General features: G+C 38.9%; 1 protein-coding gene across 1 annotated transcript in view; it reads left to right on the plus strand.

Moving 5' to 3' along the window:
* LOC310922701 (connector enhancer of kinase suppressor of ras 2-like) overlaps positions 1–18,008 on the plus strand; it is a gene marked incomplete at both ends in the record, with an annotated part of 168,642 nt that overhangs the window by 64,240 nt on the left and 86,394 nt on the right. The window contains one exon of the mRNA XM_083883433.1: positions 968–1,131. Within this exon, the coding sequence (XP_083739559.1) occupies positions 968–1,131 (164 nt within the window). The remainder of the gene's footprint in view (positions 1–967; positions 1,132–18,008) is intronic.

Consider the following 18,008-nt stretch of genomic DNA (forward strand, 5'->3'; position numbering starts at 1 on the left):
CTCTGTAATTTTATGGATTTTGGATTTATTTCTATCACTGCAGGGCGAATCACAGAGAATTGGTGTTTTACTTTACTTGGTAGATGAAATTATTGGAGATGCATTTTGTAGGTCTCTAGAAAATCACATGCACACCAGATTTCTGTTGAATCTGACAGCCCTTGAGGGACCTCTGAGAGACCTCATGTGGCTTTCAGTAGTAGATCCCTGTTCAACTCATTGCTCTGGATGGAAATTCAAGGCATGTGTGGTTCAGAAACAGATTTGGAGGAAGAAAAAATCTTTCAGCATCATTAATCAGTTTCTTCTCTGGTCTGAGGAACAAAAAAATCTATTATTCTCACCCTATCAAACTTCAGGGTGAAATGAAACAAGTCTTTATGCACGGATAAAATTGTAGTCTTAGTTGGAGGTGTTGTACCAAAACCATTTTTGTGTTGTTTGGACTCAGAAATCTGGATAAGCTGGGGTGAGGGTGGGGGTGACAATTGGCAGTGGGTGTAGCAGAGTTATTGTGGGTGGTTACTGAGCCTGAAGAAGCCTTCCTGATCAGGAACAGCCAAACTCTATGACCTTGAAGAGTCCTGGAAGAGTTACAGGAAGAATTTGTTCCTAATCATAAGATAAACTTATATTTAGGTCTTTGTGACATCACAAGAAAAAGATTTTTTATAATGTCACTCTCTGTGCTGCTTTGTCCTTCCCTCATGTCCATGAAGGCTTAGAATTACTATTAAAATGCTTGAGAATGTTGAAAATAACATCAATAATATAAACTTTTCTCTTTAGCAGCATGTGCTGTATTATGTGAGTTAAATTATAATTTTCCTTGCACGTTTTCCATAATAGCTCCAAACAAGGAAGGACTCTTGCCTTCCCAAGAAATTTCTGTATTTGTGAGCTACAGAACTGTTTGACTGGGTTTTCCTCCGCTCTCTGAACCTATGCTGTTGGCTTTTCTAACCAGGCCTCGATGACTGCCTCCAACAATACATAAAAAACTTTGAGAGAGAGAAGATCAACGGGGAGCAGCTGCTGCACATCACCCACCAGGAGCTGGAGGAGCTGGGAGTGACCCGCATTGGCCACCAGGAGCTGATCCTGGAAGCAGTTGATCTGCTCTGTGCGTTGGTAAGTGATTCCCTGCATCACTCACCTTGATCAGCTGCATTTATAAATTCACGAACCAAACCAAAAATAATGTAGAGATTCTTCTGTGGCCAAACAGCTGCGGTTGCTTTGCTTCAATAAAGGACAGACGTGTCCTGGCTTCTCTCAGCTGCACTGGAAGTGTATTTATCCATTTAATGATTATATGTGATGGTCTTTGATTGCTTTTCCTCTGACTTCCTTGGTCCTGCGTTCAAATGCTGTTGACTATCACTCCTGGCATCCATATGGTTCTGTAATTATGTGCCATATGCCCTCATATTTCACTGACATTTGCCACACTGCGCTGAACCAAGTAGACCTGAGTGGTTTAACCATGCCAGCATTCAAAGGGATGGTACTACACAGCCAGAAGGTAATGCTAATTAGACTGGAAGATTGTTTAAAATGAGCTTTAAGATGAGACTGGAGTGGTAAATTTGACTTTATCTAAACTACAGACAAGTGTGTCAGCTAAAAGTTGGGTTTGGGTTTTTTTAGCAGTCTGCAAGCATTTGGGAGGACATGATTTGTTCACATTAATAATTACTCGGTTACTAATTCAGTTAACCTCTTAACAAAGTGTTTGATATCAAAAAATTCTTTTTTCCTCTGCTACTTTATTCCTACCGGCTAATAAAATGTGATCTATTAACTTAATTCTAAAGACAAAATAACTTCTGTTCATGTAGCTGGACAGGTGAAAGAATATTGAAAATACTAAAACACAAAGTAGTAAAATTAGATAGGTAAATTACACATGACAATCATAATATTTTTACTTCTATATCAGGAATTCTGTATTTGAATATCTGGGTTATCCTGTGGAAATTTGATAAAGAGAAATTGTTTCCAAGAGGGAAACTGGCACTTAGAAGTAAGATAGAAAACAAGTGAAGTAAAATGTACTTCGTCTGGGGAAAAAAAAAATAAAATTAGGTACTTCTTATTATTCATCTTCTTCTTTCCTATACCTTGAATGACAAAGTACCCTCGCTGTGCCTTGAGATCTGCCCTTCCAAATGAAACAACTTTGTCAGAGAAGGGAAATGCTTTAGGGGCAGCTGTGTGCTGCAGAACCCAACAGTCAGGGCCTTTTGGAAACATCTGGACCCAGACTGTGGACTTTTTCCCTGTAAACCTCGTGCTCCACCCCAAAGAAGCCAGCACAGCCCCAGTGTCACGCTGTGTCACCAGCGAGCAAATCCTGCTGTGCCTGGACACTCCTCGGGAACAGCAGCCCCACAAGTTTCCTCTGGAAGAACATCTGCCTTCAGTCAAGTGTGTCCCTGAGGACCTGAGGAGGACCCTGCTGACCCTTTTATTGTGATTTTTTTTTTTTTTTTTTTTTTTTTTTTTTTTTTTTTTTTTTTTTTACCACAGAAAATGTACTTCTTGCTGCTGGTCAATAGTGCAGCTCTTGCTGTGCTGTCTCATGACCTTACTTCTCCTTTTGTAGCAGGGTGGGGATTTTCCAGCTCCTGGTATCATTTATTTTGCCTCCTGCCTTCCAGCTCTTTCCTTTCTCACTCTGACTCTAAAATGCCTCTTTCTTTTTATTTTTTTCTCTTTTTTTCTTTTTTTTTCTTTTTTTTCTTTTTTCTTTTTTTTCCTTTTTTCTTTTCTTCTTTTCTTCTTTTTTTTTTTTTTTTTTTTTTTCCCTGCTTCTAAATGTTTCTCTCCCTGCCTGTTCCGTGTGCTTTCCGCTGAGCGAGTCTGCTGCCTGCAGCTCTGCTCCTGGGGGCATTCTTCTGCTTCTGACATTCCTCCTTGGCTCTCCTCACATCATCTTTTTCAGTTCTTGCAGGATCACTGAAAAGTTTTGCTAGATTCACTATAACATCTATTTTTAAACCTGTATTCATTTATTAGGGTTTGGATCCATGCAGTCGAAAAGCTGTATTAAAGGATATCGCTTTGATTATTTAAAATAATGGCAATAGTTGAATGAGAGGAGAGCTGATGCTGCCTTTATGAGCTGAAATACATTTCTAAAATATCACAATTGCATTCTTATTCTGTGCTAATTCTTGAAAAATTAATGGATTTTTTGCACTAACATCTGAGTGCTGTTTTTCTGTGTCCAGAAAAAAAAATGTGATTTAGAATTGCTCACTGATATGGATTTTTAGACCAGCTAGTTTAAAAAAAACCCAAGGAAATACTTTAAATGTAGTTTTTAAAGGGACTATAGAGTACCTCTGGGTTTTTTATGCCACTAAACAGGAGTTAACATATAGGAAATTATTGAAATCAGAATGTCTTAAGGAATGCATAATTTAGTCCCTGATTCCTTGAATTGCATTACAAACAAATTTAATACAGTTTATGGTCAGGTAAAACAGAGCCCCAGGCAGTCAGCAATTAATGCTTTAATGCACTCTCTGTGCGTTGGAAGTAGGGGCAGAGTGCAGAGCACAAGGTCTGTTTGTAGATTCATAAACATAAACACTTTAATTTTATTTTCAACACTTTTTATGAAAAAAAGAGCGGGGAAGCACCAATTCCAACAGTCTGGTCTTAAAATCCCACCTGTGGAGGGGGAGGTCCCATCAGCAGTTTGCTCTGTCCCTCCCTCTGTCCATCCTGGTGTGTTCCCAGTCCCGAACACCCACGATGGATCTGGATCTGGAATAGCTCTGCTCCTGTCCCTATCCACATCCATGCCCTGCTTTTGCCCTGCCTGTCAGCCCTGGCTGGGCCACGTCAATGAGCATTGATTTTTATCCCTGTGCATGGATTCCTGGATTGATTTCTGGTTGGCAATGGGCAGTGCCCAAGTTCCATGACCCGTTTCTCCCAGGCAGCATCAGCAGGATCCACAGCCCATCCCAGCAGGGTGGGTTGTGCAACTCTGGGAACAGGAGCAACTCCAGGAGCTGGAGAAATCTCCCAGAAAAGCTCAGGGGTGATCAGGAATTCACATTGGGCAGAGGTTTACCTGCAGAATAGCTCTGCTGCTCGAGGAAACCTGGGGAAATCTGACTGTCTGAAGTCCAGCCCTTGGGACACATTGGAATGTGCCTTTCCTAAGGGTCCCTGGTTTTTGTGGGATGGGTGGTGGAGTTTTGGTGAGGTTACACCACAAATGGTGGCTTGGCTGCTTTTCCAGGGATGCAAGCACTGGAGAATGCTCCCAGAACCAAATGCTGACCTGTAAAGAAGGTTTTAAGTGCAAGAAGAAACTAAAGCTAAAGGAGGAAAGTCCTGATTTTTATTCCCATTCCCAAACCACCTATTAGCCAGATTCCAAATGCAAATTATTAAAGGCAGGGAGGGTTTGATGTTGTGCATCAGCCCTTGACATGATTTTTACATCCACTTTTCTTTTGAAAGCAAGCTGAATTCAGATAGGAAATTCATATGAGAAGCCTGCCTAAAAAAGATTCCACACTGGAAGATTACTTGCAATGGGACAGAAAAAAATATAAGAAACGTGAAAAGGGAATAATACGAGTATTCAATACTCCCATGCAATTTAGTGATATAGAAGTGTATGTATTTTACCTGAAAGCTAAATAATTTCAAATGTTAAAATAATCTCCCTTATGAAAGAGTGAAGTCAGAGTGCAAAAGGTGAGAGGAACTTTCTCTGTAGGAAAGAAAGTACAGGCACTTGGGTTTGCTGAGGGGTAAATTCGTGTGCTATGAAATGCAGTCACAGGTGAACTTCACTTTCAGCTTCAGTTCTTTGACCATTCTGGAGAGACATTTTTGAGTTGTGCTTTAATTATGAAGAAAATTGGGAATGATGGCTGTGGGGAAAAATCCAGTCTGGAACATCAAAGTCCTTTCTTGCTAGGGTGGTCAGAAACTGCTCTGCAATTATTTATTTGAAGTGACCTAAATAACATTTAGGGACTAAAAGTTGTAAGCCACTTGGATTTGGACTGTAACTTTATTGAAGTTGAAATATTAATTGGGATATCTATTGGAGGACTTGTTGCAGAGAGGCTGAATCTGCAGAAGTAGCAGGGTCTGGGGAAAAGAGCTTTTTGATAGAGAGTAAAGTATACTGGAAGCAATAAAAAGGAATATTTTCGAGGTCAATGTGGGTTGCTATTCAAATCTGCCAGTAAATTTAATTTAATTAGGACAGTATTGGAGTCAGTATATTGTTAAATCCTGCACGAATTAAAATATAAACAGTCTAGTGGAAAGAAAGACTGATAATGAAAGGGTGAAAAATGAATGGGAAATGAAAAGAATGCTCCAATAGAGATTGTATCTCAAGTAATTAAAAGTACTGTTAATTCATGGGCATTCAACTTGTGAAATAAGGCCTTGTGCTGTGGAGAAATTTCAAGGAGAAATAAAGATCAGAAACTTTGCCTGCAGTTTCTGCAAAGGCACAATCCAGGCAGGGTGGGTTTTCCATCAGAAGGCACAATAAAATCACCCATGGTCAACATGTTTACAACAACTGCAGGAATTTAATTTAAATTTAGTTTAATTTATATTTAGTTGGGTTTTGGTTTGTTTTGTTTTTTTAATAATGTATGGAACACAGCTACCAAACAAATTCTTTTTTTCCTCCTCATTTTTTCTGACATATTTCCTCATAAGGCATCTCCCCAAGAAAATTACAACGGCAATAGGAATTAGATGGCCAGGTGGAAAGCAGTTTGCAGTGATTTATTTTGAAGCACACCATGGTGAAGGTGAAGTCTTTCAGAGCTGCCTCCGTATCTATTGATAACGTTGCTCTTCTGAATTAAAATCATTCAAGTTTTTCTTAATGGCCACACCTATGATGATCTCTCTTGAGATCCTTTTAATTTTTAATTTTGCTAATACACTTTTGGATCTGTCAATTTTGCAAGTATATTAGGAAGTATTTTTTCTTACTTTACCTGATTTGTAAACAAGCTTCACTCTTAACAAATCATTCTATGTGTCGAATACTTCTTTTCCACCCATATTTCAGGGGTTATTCAAAAGTAATTATTCTAGACTAAAATCTTCATTTTATATATATATATATATTGATGTTTGAGTAGATGGAAATAAATCTCCTTTTTTTGGAAGGGAATTCCATTCTTCTTGGTGAGAGATGATGAAATATTCCCTCTCCTCAGTGGAATGAGGAACCTGGCACATGCATTATTTTTGTCTCCACTAACATGTATGCATCCAGAGAGCTTTATTAATTTCAACTGGAACAGAAGTTCAGCTTTTGGCAGTCCACTGGTATTTATTATGCTGTGCCAAAACACTGAATTAATACCATTGAATTGAGTGGGTTAATTATTGCACATATTAGAACATGTGTATCATCTTTTGATTAGTCTAATTAGCAGCTTCATTCTTTCTTAGCCTTTCAAATCATGCAACTTGGAAAAATAACTGACTTTAAGGATTGTCTGGGGCTGGGGATGCTCTGGTTTTTTTCTTTTAAAAGTCTGTTCACAATCTTGGTGTTTTCAGATTTCTCTTAGAATGAGGACATTGAGGGAAGATAATTAAGTTTGTACAAACAATTCAGAGTTGCTTAAAGTCTTGGGATTTCACAGGTGTGTGCAGGACTTTTTTTGTCTTACTGGGAAGAGGTAAAAAATTTTATGTTTTTGCTAAAGTGTGCTGGAAAAGTTTGAGTGTAATTACATATTTGTGTTGAGTAACCACCAAAATTAAATACTTTGTAAAATCACCACGCTAAAGGCAGCTCTGGGAGTTTATTTAAGCAAAGAACAAAGTAAAAGGGATTTTTTCTTGGTGTCTTCTCAGTGTCCTCCTCAAGGACCACTTATTCCACACCAGTTGCTCCACAGTAACATACAGTAGGAATATTTTGGGTGCTACAGCAGCACCAGCCGTGGTGGTGTATTAGTGCAGAGAGCAAAATTTTCAGAGGCACCCAAACACAGGGTTGTTACAAAAGGAATTTAGGACAAAAGTGATTTTTGGAATTGTATTTGTCTGTTAAATACATTAGAAATTTAGGCTCTCTAGAGGACTTTATCCTCTCTGAATTTACCCTTCCTGTAGAGCAGCCGTGGACACACAACCTGATGAAGGCACAGATCCCTCTGGGAATGGGATGTGTGTTTTTCCTGTAGCCAGACACAGATGGAAATGTTCCTATTCAGGTATTCCAGTGAGAATTCCATCCCTTGCCATACAAGGTCTGTAAGTGGAAATATGGGAAAGGAAGTTGGCTGCATTTTATTCACATCTCAGCTCCTACACAGTCCAAAAGGGAATTCCAGCAGAGCAGCTGAAATGTGGGAGACCACATCTAATTCTTGCCCACAAACAATAATATTGGGTTATCAAGCTTCAGATAAATTACTTCAGGCTATTTCTATATTCTTCCTACTACACTTATGGTTTTGTTTATGTTAAAAAAAATACCCAGAAAAAAACCAAATTTGCTGTGTTGACTGCTGCTAATTCCTTGAATTTATGCACATCATTTGCCTCTGGAGCAAGACAATGTTAACAGGCAAATGAGAGGAAAGAGACTTCTGTTTTTCCTGTCTTCTGACATAGTTGAGAGATTTCCTCTTGTCACACAGTAATTCTTTTACATAAAATAGGGAGAAACATGTTCTATTCAAAGTGTTAAACCTGCTCCAAAGCTTGTAATTTTCCTCTGAAAATGCATCTGTTTAAGTATCAGTGAGAATGAGGATCCTAATCCATGGCAGGCTTGGCTGGTGAATAGGCTCCTACAGGAGCTCCTGCATGCTTCTGAGAAATAAATGTACTTATTTCCATTTAAAAATTTACAAAAGAATCCGTTTATAATAATCCATTACTGTATTTCATGTTGGTTCTCTGTCTGGGTGAGCTCAGTGGTAACCCAAACATTTCATTCCTTTTCATGCTGTGAGTTCCTATCACTCACTGGCAGAGAACAGCCCCCCATAAAAATTGCAATTAAATTGTATTGCTACTTATTTGGCCAATGCAGGAGAAGAAAATTGTGCAAATGAATAGGCAGGTAATGAGCTGGGGTTAAAAATCAGGTGTGTCCAACACTGTAGGGCAGAGCATTAGGGCTGAAATTCAACGAGTGTTGGGATAAAATAATAGTATTACATTATAATTTCTGTATATTCTTCCATCCCTGGTTTAGGGGACATTACTGGAACACTCATTTCTGACATAATTTTGAAGCTGGAAGTCAGGGATTGTGTTTGTAATTTCAGCCCCTCTGGGTGTCTGGGCTCTCTTTCTGGCTGGTAGTGATTCCAGTCACCGCTAGGGGTAAAGGAATGGACATTTTCTCTGCTCAGGGGTAAAAGAAAAACCTTTTTGTCAGCATCCTCTTCCATTTCATGGTGTTTCTGTTGACACCAGCTGCCCCAGCATGGCATGGTGCAGTGCTAAGGGACTGTTTTTTGCTCCTTTTGCTTCGATTTCTCTGGGCTTCACAGGCATCCTTTCCTGCACAGTAATCCAGTCTGCCAATACCTGTTGGGAGCAGAAAGCAGGAATGCCAACTTTAATGTTTTAACCTTAATTTCAACCCAAATTTGTCTGTGTAACTCTCCTATGTCCCCAGCCTCAGACTAGTCAATATCTGGAGACCTGATTTGTCTGCAGCAATGTGGAGATCCCCTGTGGTCTCCTAAGGATGCTCACCCAGCCTTTGTGGAACAACAAGAATTGACATATCCAATTAATTTATATGAATTATTGCTTTTCTAGAATCTCAGTGTGAAGTGCATGGAACAGCCTTGCAGTGACACATGAACAAATTGTGCAGCAGAGCATTCACATTTTCTTTTCTATCATTTTGTTTCTACACTAAAGGAATTAGAAAGAAGGATACTTGCAATATTTTCATCCTATATCATCTCTTACTCATGATAAAATGTGTTGCTGGATTTCTACTTTTTTTTTAACCAAATACATGCAAATCTTACCAAAAAAATTCCAAGTAAAGCATAAAAATCCAGATGTTACAAAGTTTGCTTTGGTTTCATAAAAATGCCTCTAGAACACCAATTTTTCATGGAGGAGTTTATTTCTGCCATTTAATTTAAAAGCTGAGTAATTTTAAATTATGAATTCTGGAGTGCCCAGTGGTAGCTCTTTCACTCCGATCTTTTATTGCAAACACAGAAATAAGACTTCAAGCAGGGCATATGAAAGGAAAATATTGGTTTTCTGAAATCATGGTGTGGAGCACTGAGGGCTTCGTGCTTTCTGTCAGAAACAAACAGAGGGTTTGGGTCCATTGCATCATGGCATCACTTGATTGTACACTACTGCATTAAACATTTGAATACACAATTTAAATACATTAGCCAGCTGAGGTTGATAATCTTGACTTGGCAGCTTTATGAAAGGTTTTTGGCAAAGCTGTGTGAATTCCCATATTTATTTGGGTGGGAGAACCCTCCTCAATGGGAATAATTCTCAAGGCAGGTGAGGTTTCCTGTGCCTGTGCTGGCCAGTCCATCCCCACAGCACCTCTAAGTTTGGAGAGTTTTGTCTAATCCCAGCCAAACCCAATGGGACTGGGAGTCCACAAGGATTCCTGCCAGTGCTGATGAGGTCCCAGAGTGAAATCCTTGGAGAAAATTCTCCTCATCCTCAGGGAGAGGCACCAGCCCTCGGCCAGGGACAGTCAGAGGGGCTGACAGAGCCCCAGAGCTGAGCCAGGTGTCCTGGGATCCAAAGGGATGTGGGGATGAAGAGGATGCAGACCATGGAAAATGAACCCCTGTCAGTGCCACTGCTCCCCGAAATGTTTGTGACTCCTTCCAGAGGGGGCTAAAGCAGTCTGGATGAAGATCTGTGCCTGAATCCTTGGAATGCTCCAGGCACTGAGGGACAGCCCATTGACTGCATCCAGCTAATGGAATATTGATTCACTCCTAGGTAATTATGTTAAATAGGAGGGGAATATTAGATTATAGAGGAGAGAGGAGTCTATTTTTAGAACAAAAAGGAAGAATAATACACACCAGCGCAGGAAGAGATAAACCTCTCCCCTTTAAATGGAAAAATTGTTATTACATTAACATAAAGCTTAAATTTCTTGAGGAGAACCCAAGAACTCAGTGACATACAGATATTTTCCTGGTTTATTCAGGTGCTGAAAGTCTTAACCATCAAAGAAATTGCTCTTTCTAACGATCCACATGAAATACACTGGTAATTCTTAGTCTTTTAATTATTTTAATGAAAAATAATTGCACAATTTCTTAAATGATATTTCAAATATTTAGGTAAAAACAGTATTATGAGCATTTAAAATTAGCCCTTAAATTTTTTTCTAAGACTTTCTCTCTTTTTCCACTGGAAAGGATTATGTTGCCTTTATTCATTGTATGTTTCATTTGCAAAATCTTCCTTCCCTTGCAGAAAGCAACAGTTCTCTTTTTACCCTTTTCAAATCAATCTGATTTGAAATCTGTCCCATGCAATGCATTTTAGCAAGCACCATACCATAGAAAATCTCTGTGCCAAGGAAATAGAGGGAGGAGCTCAGTGAAAGTTCAAAAAAAGGACATTTTGCCTACCAAAAAATCGCTTTTCTGATTTGCAAGGAACAGTTTCTTTCATAAATTCCGAGTGAGATATTTTTCATGCCACTGTGTTACATTATCAGTGCCTATGAGCTGCCTGAATTCCTGAGTAATTATCTGTGATCAGTTATTGTCAGGGATAAATTCATCTGCATGCAAATATCCGAGCATGCCCATGCATATTCATGTCACTGTTGTTGACTGAGTTGCTTTAGCAGCCTTCAGCAAATTCACAATCCAAATAGATAAATGAACTTTTTTCATACTCTCATTAATGCCCATTCAAACGAATCTTGTTACTAATTTAATTTCTATATGCTGCTCTGAATTGTTATGAATATGTGGAACATTTCTCCAGAATTGGTGTGGGTTTTGAGTGGAACTACCACTTCTGCAGGGGTCTAAGTTAAATATCTGACCCAAGTGAAATGGTCAGTGTTGATGTAAAATTTCCAAGACCATCTTATTATTTATTCCCTGAACTTTGAATAATTCACCACTGATTCAAATTCTGATTTTGTGTTATGTACTGAATCTCTTTTTCCTTTGTAATCTTATATTTCCAACTTATAGTTCATTTTAAGAGATACTTTAAAAAATGAGAAAATGAGGCTTTCTAGGGTTAGATGGTTGGCTCTTACACAAAGCTGTTATGAAACAAATAGTCAAGTTTAATTGATCACAAGGTTTTAGTAATGAATAATAAAGGTTTGTGGTTATTAAACAGTCCATTACACATCTCCCTTAGATACTGCAGAGAAAGGTGAATAGAGAGCACTGAAATGTACAGAAAACTTTTGAGATGCTTTATCCTTGCCCGTGGAGATCCCTGGATTGGGAACTGTGAATGCAAAGAAGAATCTGGGTGTGATTTAGGTATTTCTGAGACAGAACATATCAAAAGTAGCCTGGTGCACACCAGGGAGCAGCAACAGCAGGTTGTAAATGCCTCACACAGCTAGAAATTGCTGATTATCTTTAAAAGTTACCAGATCATGGTCCAGTATGGTTCTGGAGGAAATATCTCCTATCATCCTTTGCTCTTGCTTGTTTATCAGTGTCCCCAGTCAGCAGATTGCTCAGAGCTTGTTTTCCTACACATATGGAAGAGGTCAAGCCACCCTGGCTGTCTGGCTTGCATATGTTTTGTAATTGAAGCCATATGCAGATCAGGCCATCCTTAATGCTGCAATAAAACATTGGAAACAATAATCCTCGGGATGTGGAAAGAAGCCACAAAGCACCCAAACCCCCTCCATCCTCCTGGGTCTCGCTTTTGTGCCCATCAGAAAAGGAAATGCTGCCACAGCTTGATTTCCCCACTGGTATTTTCCTGGGAGTTGACATTGGAGATGTTAAATGTGCCCAGATGTCAGCTTGGCACAGGCCAAACGCTGAGTGGATGCTGCAATGCATCCACCACTTTGTCAGCAGCCTTCTGAGAAGGTTATTATGCTCATGAGAAGCTTTTATTTCCTGCTGCTGGGATATTAAGGTTTTGCTAAAAAAAAAAAAAAAAAAAAAAAAAAAAAAAAAAAAAAAAAAAAGGCATTAAATGCCTTTAGAAACAAAGAAATTTTTAAAAATGCAGATTCACTTCCAGGGATTTAAGATCTAAACTCTTGGTGAAGTCAGAGCTGAGCAGAAAATGTGAATTAGAAGCAGAGTGGGAGAGCAGTCAGGAGCAGGTCCAAGGGATGCTGTTGAGGTATATAGGAAAAGCAGGAAAATCATTCTCCCAGAGGAGCAAAATCTCAGATCTGGATCTCTCATGTTTCTGAATCTGCTGGTGTCACCACCTCTGCAGAAATAACTATTGATGGTTCAGTAGTTGGTGATGGATGATGTAAATAATCATTTATTACACTTTACTACTGGGATGAGATACAAGCTCTTCTCTCTTCTCTTAAAATTTCTCCTTCTTAAAGCTTTGGTGAGAATGGGCACTAAATAGCCAAATAGCTGAGTTGATGTTTAGGTGTTTAGATTATTTACAAACAGAATAAAATTCAGGGACTTGCTGAATGAGTAATCTAAAACTCTGGAAAATATAAGAAGGTTTCAGGTGTCAATTAAAATTTATTCAAGGGGGAGGGAAGAAAGGAAAACAACCAAAAGATACATAGGAAAAATGTAATTAAGGCATTCCTTGGCATGGTCAGCAGACTGAGTGGCATGAACTTTAAAAGTTTGCACTTTCTTTATCCTTCATGCCATTATGGCAGTGAGGAATCCACAAAACCAAATAGCAGATCCCATATTCTTACAGACCTTATCCAAAAATGACATTTCTGACGTGTCACAGTGTGCTGGATCTCACTGTGCAACCATGTAGGACAGTGAGAGAGAACTTTAAAATACATTTTCAGAATATGCACAGCCATCACACAAATACCTCTGTCAGGCTGCTCAGTGGATTTGATTGGTTTAATTCTGTAGGACATTCTTAAAGTCTATTCTGTGTGTGATGAGTTTGTTTTCCTCAACCCTTTTTGTGGTTTAGGCACTTGTCCCACAGCAGTGGCTCCTCCCTCTCTCTCTCTCTCTCTTCATAGATCCCTGTGTAGCCCTCCATAACCAAACCAGGGAGATGTTCCAGTTTATTCAAGCTCACCCAATAAGGGGGAGTATTTGTTTATTCCACAACTAAAATCACGGTGCTTCATTAGGATTAAACAGACCAAGGAGGCTTTGTGCAGTTTGCTCAGATCTGTGGCAAGAGCTGCCAGGTAAAAGCTCCTTACAAAATGTTTAGACAGGAGATCAGGGATCCTGTTAATTCCTGCTCATCTTAATCAGCCCAGGGCAGGAGCTGGTGCACTGTGCAGGTTTAGGCTGGCCTAGAGTGGGGCAAGAGTTACATAACCTGAGATCCTTGAACAATAAATCTGCATCTCCATCCCTGACCTCATCTGCTGCTTTGCTCTCACCAGGAGCCCAATCATCTGACTCTGAAGTCTGAAGCATAAAGTTAACAATTTATTTGCAAACCTTACTCTGAAAAAATACCTCCTTCAATGGTCAGTGTTACAATCCTTTTGAGTCCAATTTTTAAGAAAAAAACTATCAGGTTCTAGTTCTTATCAGAAATAAAAATCAGTTTTATTAAAAATAAAAAACCTTTCCAGGACACCTTAATTATGCTTGTTGACATTTATAGATAGATAGATAGATAGATATACAGATATCTAGATATAAATCTATATGTAGATATATCTCAATTGCAATGTAAATGCTAAAGTCTCTGAAGATTAAAAAAAATAATCTAGATCTTAATTTTTTAAACAGGTTAAAATATTTAATCTTATTTCTAGATCTACTTAATTTATCTATTTACAAGATAATAGGAAGGTGTATGGAGGGCTTAGAAGCACCATGACAAGTTCCAAATTATAGACTCAGGAGACAAAGAATTGTGACACAATTTGCTCCAGCAAGGTGGGATAATTATAATGGAAGGGAGAACAAGGGGGAGGAAAGCTGCACATAAAAAAGCATCGAGGTGTTTCAAATAATAGACTCTAATTTATATTATGATGTTGCATATTTGCATAATATTACCATAGTTATTAATGGACTCGATAGTTTTATTTTGATGAAATGTCACGTTCTGTGCACATAAACTGTGCTATGATACTGCAGTTTAACTGAAATGATAGGCAAATGTTGTTAGAGAGAGGCAGAAGGATTGAGTTTATTATATATTTTTTATATGTTATTATGCTAATTTACTGATTTAGAAGAAGAAAAGCTTTTAAAGAAAAAGCTGAACCAAATTTGGGCCATATTTTACTGGAGCTGCATTCCCCAGCCATGAATGGAAATTATTTTCCTAATACATTTATAGTTTTCAAAACAGCAGTGCTAGGATTTTATATATACATATAAAATACATTAATTATTGAATATGTCAGAGTATAAACTGTGTGAACTGCATTTAACACGTTCCCCTTAAAAAACCTGATCGTTTCTTTGATGTATCTTAACTTTTTATCAAGTGATGTCATAACTTGCATCTGATTATAATAATTGTCCATTTTTTACCATTCAGGAAATTTTAAGTTTTAGGTTCAGTCTCTAGACCTGAACTTGTGCACTGATTCATGGGATCCCTAATGAAAAATATATTTGGCCTTTTTCAAATTGCTACTCAGATAAAGGATGATTAGACTGGAAATTCTTTTTCAAGAGGAAAACCAGACACACCTGATGGAAATGCACTGCCTCACCCACTTGGGCTTTATGTCATTTCAACATCTTCAGTTTGAAGTTTTATCGTAAAAACTTCACCACAAAATTTTAGGGAAATCAAAGAAATGCTTACAGAGACAAGTTTTTCAGAATCAAGTTTCCACTGTTTCAAAGGCTCCTAACCTTTATAAACATCCCTTCAGAAAGGAAATCTAAAAGAAAAAGATGTGTTTTGACAGTTTTCATTCTATGTATGTGTCAGAAGTACTTATGCCAAAATCAGGGGGTGTGATTGTGAATTTTGCTTTTATTATCAAACAGGGCTGTGTTTGCCTGGTTTTAAGAGCTGGCTCTGTTCTATCCCAAAACCCTCGGATTTTCATGGCAAAGCTGGAGCAGCAGCCAGAGCCCTGACACAGCAGGGAGGTGCAGAATCCCATCTGGCACTCTGTGTTTTCCCAGAGGAGAATCACAGAACTCCTCTGGGGATTTTTCCCAAGGGGGATCAGGGCTGGGATTGAGCCCCAGGTGGGACAGGGGTGGCACCTCCAGGCCCTGGGGACCAGGATCAGCCTGGAGGGGACCAGGGAGGGGAGCTGAGCATCCCCGTGGAGCTGCTGAGGGGCTTCACACCCAAAATAAATCAATTTATGGATGATCTGAGAATGAGTTCAAAGCCAGGCTGAACTAGGGAAGAAGTTCCTGGAGGTGGAGCTTTTACACTCCCAATAATTTAGAGCATTCTTAAAGTTTTTGTATGAAATATAGAACTGGTTCTGCAGCTCAGTATTTAGGTTGTGGTGTTTTAAATGCCTTGAATGTGGTGAATTCCATGTAAGGTGCTTGAATTTCAGTCACTGTTGTTTCCTTTCACTTCCTCAGTCAAATCTGTTCTGCCTTTTTATTTTTCTTTTATATTCAGTGAAAATTGTAACAGTCTCAAAGTATCACCTACAGGAAAAGCTGTGTATGCACCCATGTGTTTATATATTTATACATATATTTATATATATATTACACTGAGTACTCACACAAATGACAATATGAAGAAAAATCACTATAATTAAAAAGAAATCTTTTTTTAAGGTAAGTTAAAGTCATTACTTTTGCAAAATAAACTGTTTAGCTGAAATTACATCCTGTGCCTATTAAATTTCAATGTGCAAACATTATTTCTATTTCTGTATGTCACATCACAGCAAAACAATTTCATTACAGCTCTACATGTAAGAAAAAATGCTGGGGGAGTTTCCACAAAAGAACTGAACTCTCCATAAACTGTAGGTATTTCATACTTGGCTTTTGATCTTTGAGTGCTGGTGTTTGCAAAAAACTGATCAGCACTTGGAGCTTTTTTCCCCCCATTATATTCATTATTTTTTATCTTGACGTTGGCTACAATAATTTGGTTTGTTTTATTTTAGCAGATAAAATTCTTCCATGTTGCTTTATTAGCATAAAATCCTCCTTTGTGATGTTATTGCTTACCTGCAGTAAGGTAAGGAGAACACCTGCAGCCATAGCTGGAGATTTTTTTTCATTCCACTCCTTTGAATATGTAAAAAAGCTCAGATCTTATACTGTCAATGGATACAGAATATGCTCAATTATTTAGAAATGGAACTTCAAATCAGAATGTACAAAACAGGCAGAATTTTTAGCTGGAATTGTGACACAGGCACAGGGCAGGAAGGTTCATTATGAATGTGTGTTTAGCTGTTTCTGCATTTTGGGTTTATGACATTAAAAAGAGGAAATATCTGTTTGGAGGCAGATTTCCTGTATTTCAGTTTCCAAAATTCCTATTTTAACTATAGGGAGTATCCAACAACTTTTCTCTTACACTGTATCTTCCCTGCACTGGGAAAAAACAGAGTCTTCTTTGGGTTGCTCAGAGAAAAAAAAGGCATTTTCTCCTGTCACCTGAATTCTGTTTCTGACAACAGGCACCTGTTCTCTGTGCTTCAGAAAACCTGATTGAGTGTGAAAGCCCTGGGGGGATCTGCTCCCTCACCACCTCCAATAACCCCAGCCACCAGCACAGCAGCTCAGACCCAACAGGAGAGGGGAACTAGGACAGAGAGTCTGGAAAGGGGAGAATCAGAGGGGAAATAGCTGAATTTAGGAGCTGTGCTCTGCAGGCAGCCAGCAGAATTATCCTTCCACCCAAATCAGCTGCACACCTCACTAAGAAGTGTCACTGCAAGCACAGCTTCATCCTGGAGTTTTGCTAATGATATTCTCCCATAATGAGCTTGTCTGCCTCTGATCTCCCACTTGTGTTTAATTTCTGCCTCCTGAGATCCTTCTTCCCAGCTCCTGTCATGGAATGGGGCGTCAGGAATTGCTGAGCTCCAGCCTGAAACATGGGATCAGTCGCTGAACAAATCAGATAATCTGTGTAGCTCTTTTGAGTGTGTGCAGGTAATAATGCTGTCATTGCAGATACAGAAACTCTTACTGTTTGATCTGTGCTTTCATATGAAATAACTTAAATATTTAACAGGTTTTCCAGTCATCTCTTTCTGTGCTCAGGGAGTGCTGTTACTTTGGCACTTTCTGCAATGTTCCTGTCCAGGTCCCTTTTTATGAAATGGAGCATTGGTGACTTTAGGCAACATTCTATTTTCATTAAGCAGCTTCCTGATCCAGACTTCAAGATAATTTGACAAATTATGTGGCTGTGTGGTTCTAGACAGGCAACATCTGGGGTCGTTTTGGCAGTCAGGATTCATTCTCTAAACTTGTATATCCATTTCCACTAATTGAGTCATTTGATGGGGGAACAACCTGAAGCATCATGAAACAAAACCAGGGAATGGAGCAACCCTTTCTTCTTTAATTTTTCCCCACTCTTGCGATGAAAAATAATCCTGCCTATGCTGATGGCACTCTCCTGTCCCTTTTAGAGGTTTCATATCTTATTATTCTGTCTTTCTTTTTAAACTAGAAATTATATCTGAGATTTAGAGTGCAAAAAAAGGAATCACCTGGGTCTCCTGCCAGGAGACAGAATTTCTGAGGCTCAGGAGCACCATTTTCATGGTGTGGCCCACAGGAGCAGCACATATTTAACACAGGGGGAGCAGAATGTGTGGCTGTGAAGGCTGAAGTCTGGCCTGGCAGCTGTGAAAATGATTTAGTCTGGCAGCTCTGAGACTCAGTTACACCATGGACATGAGG

The sequence above is a fragment of the Zosterops lateralis genome (genome assembly GCF_965231275.1).
Source record: "Zosterops lateralis genome assembly, chromosome: Z".
Classification (NCBI taxonomy): domain Eukaryota; kingdom Metazoa; phylum Chordata; class Aves; order Passeriformes; family Zosteropidae; genus Zosterops; species Zosterops lateralis.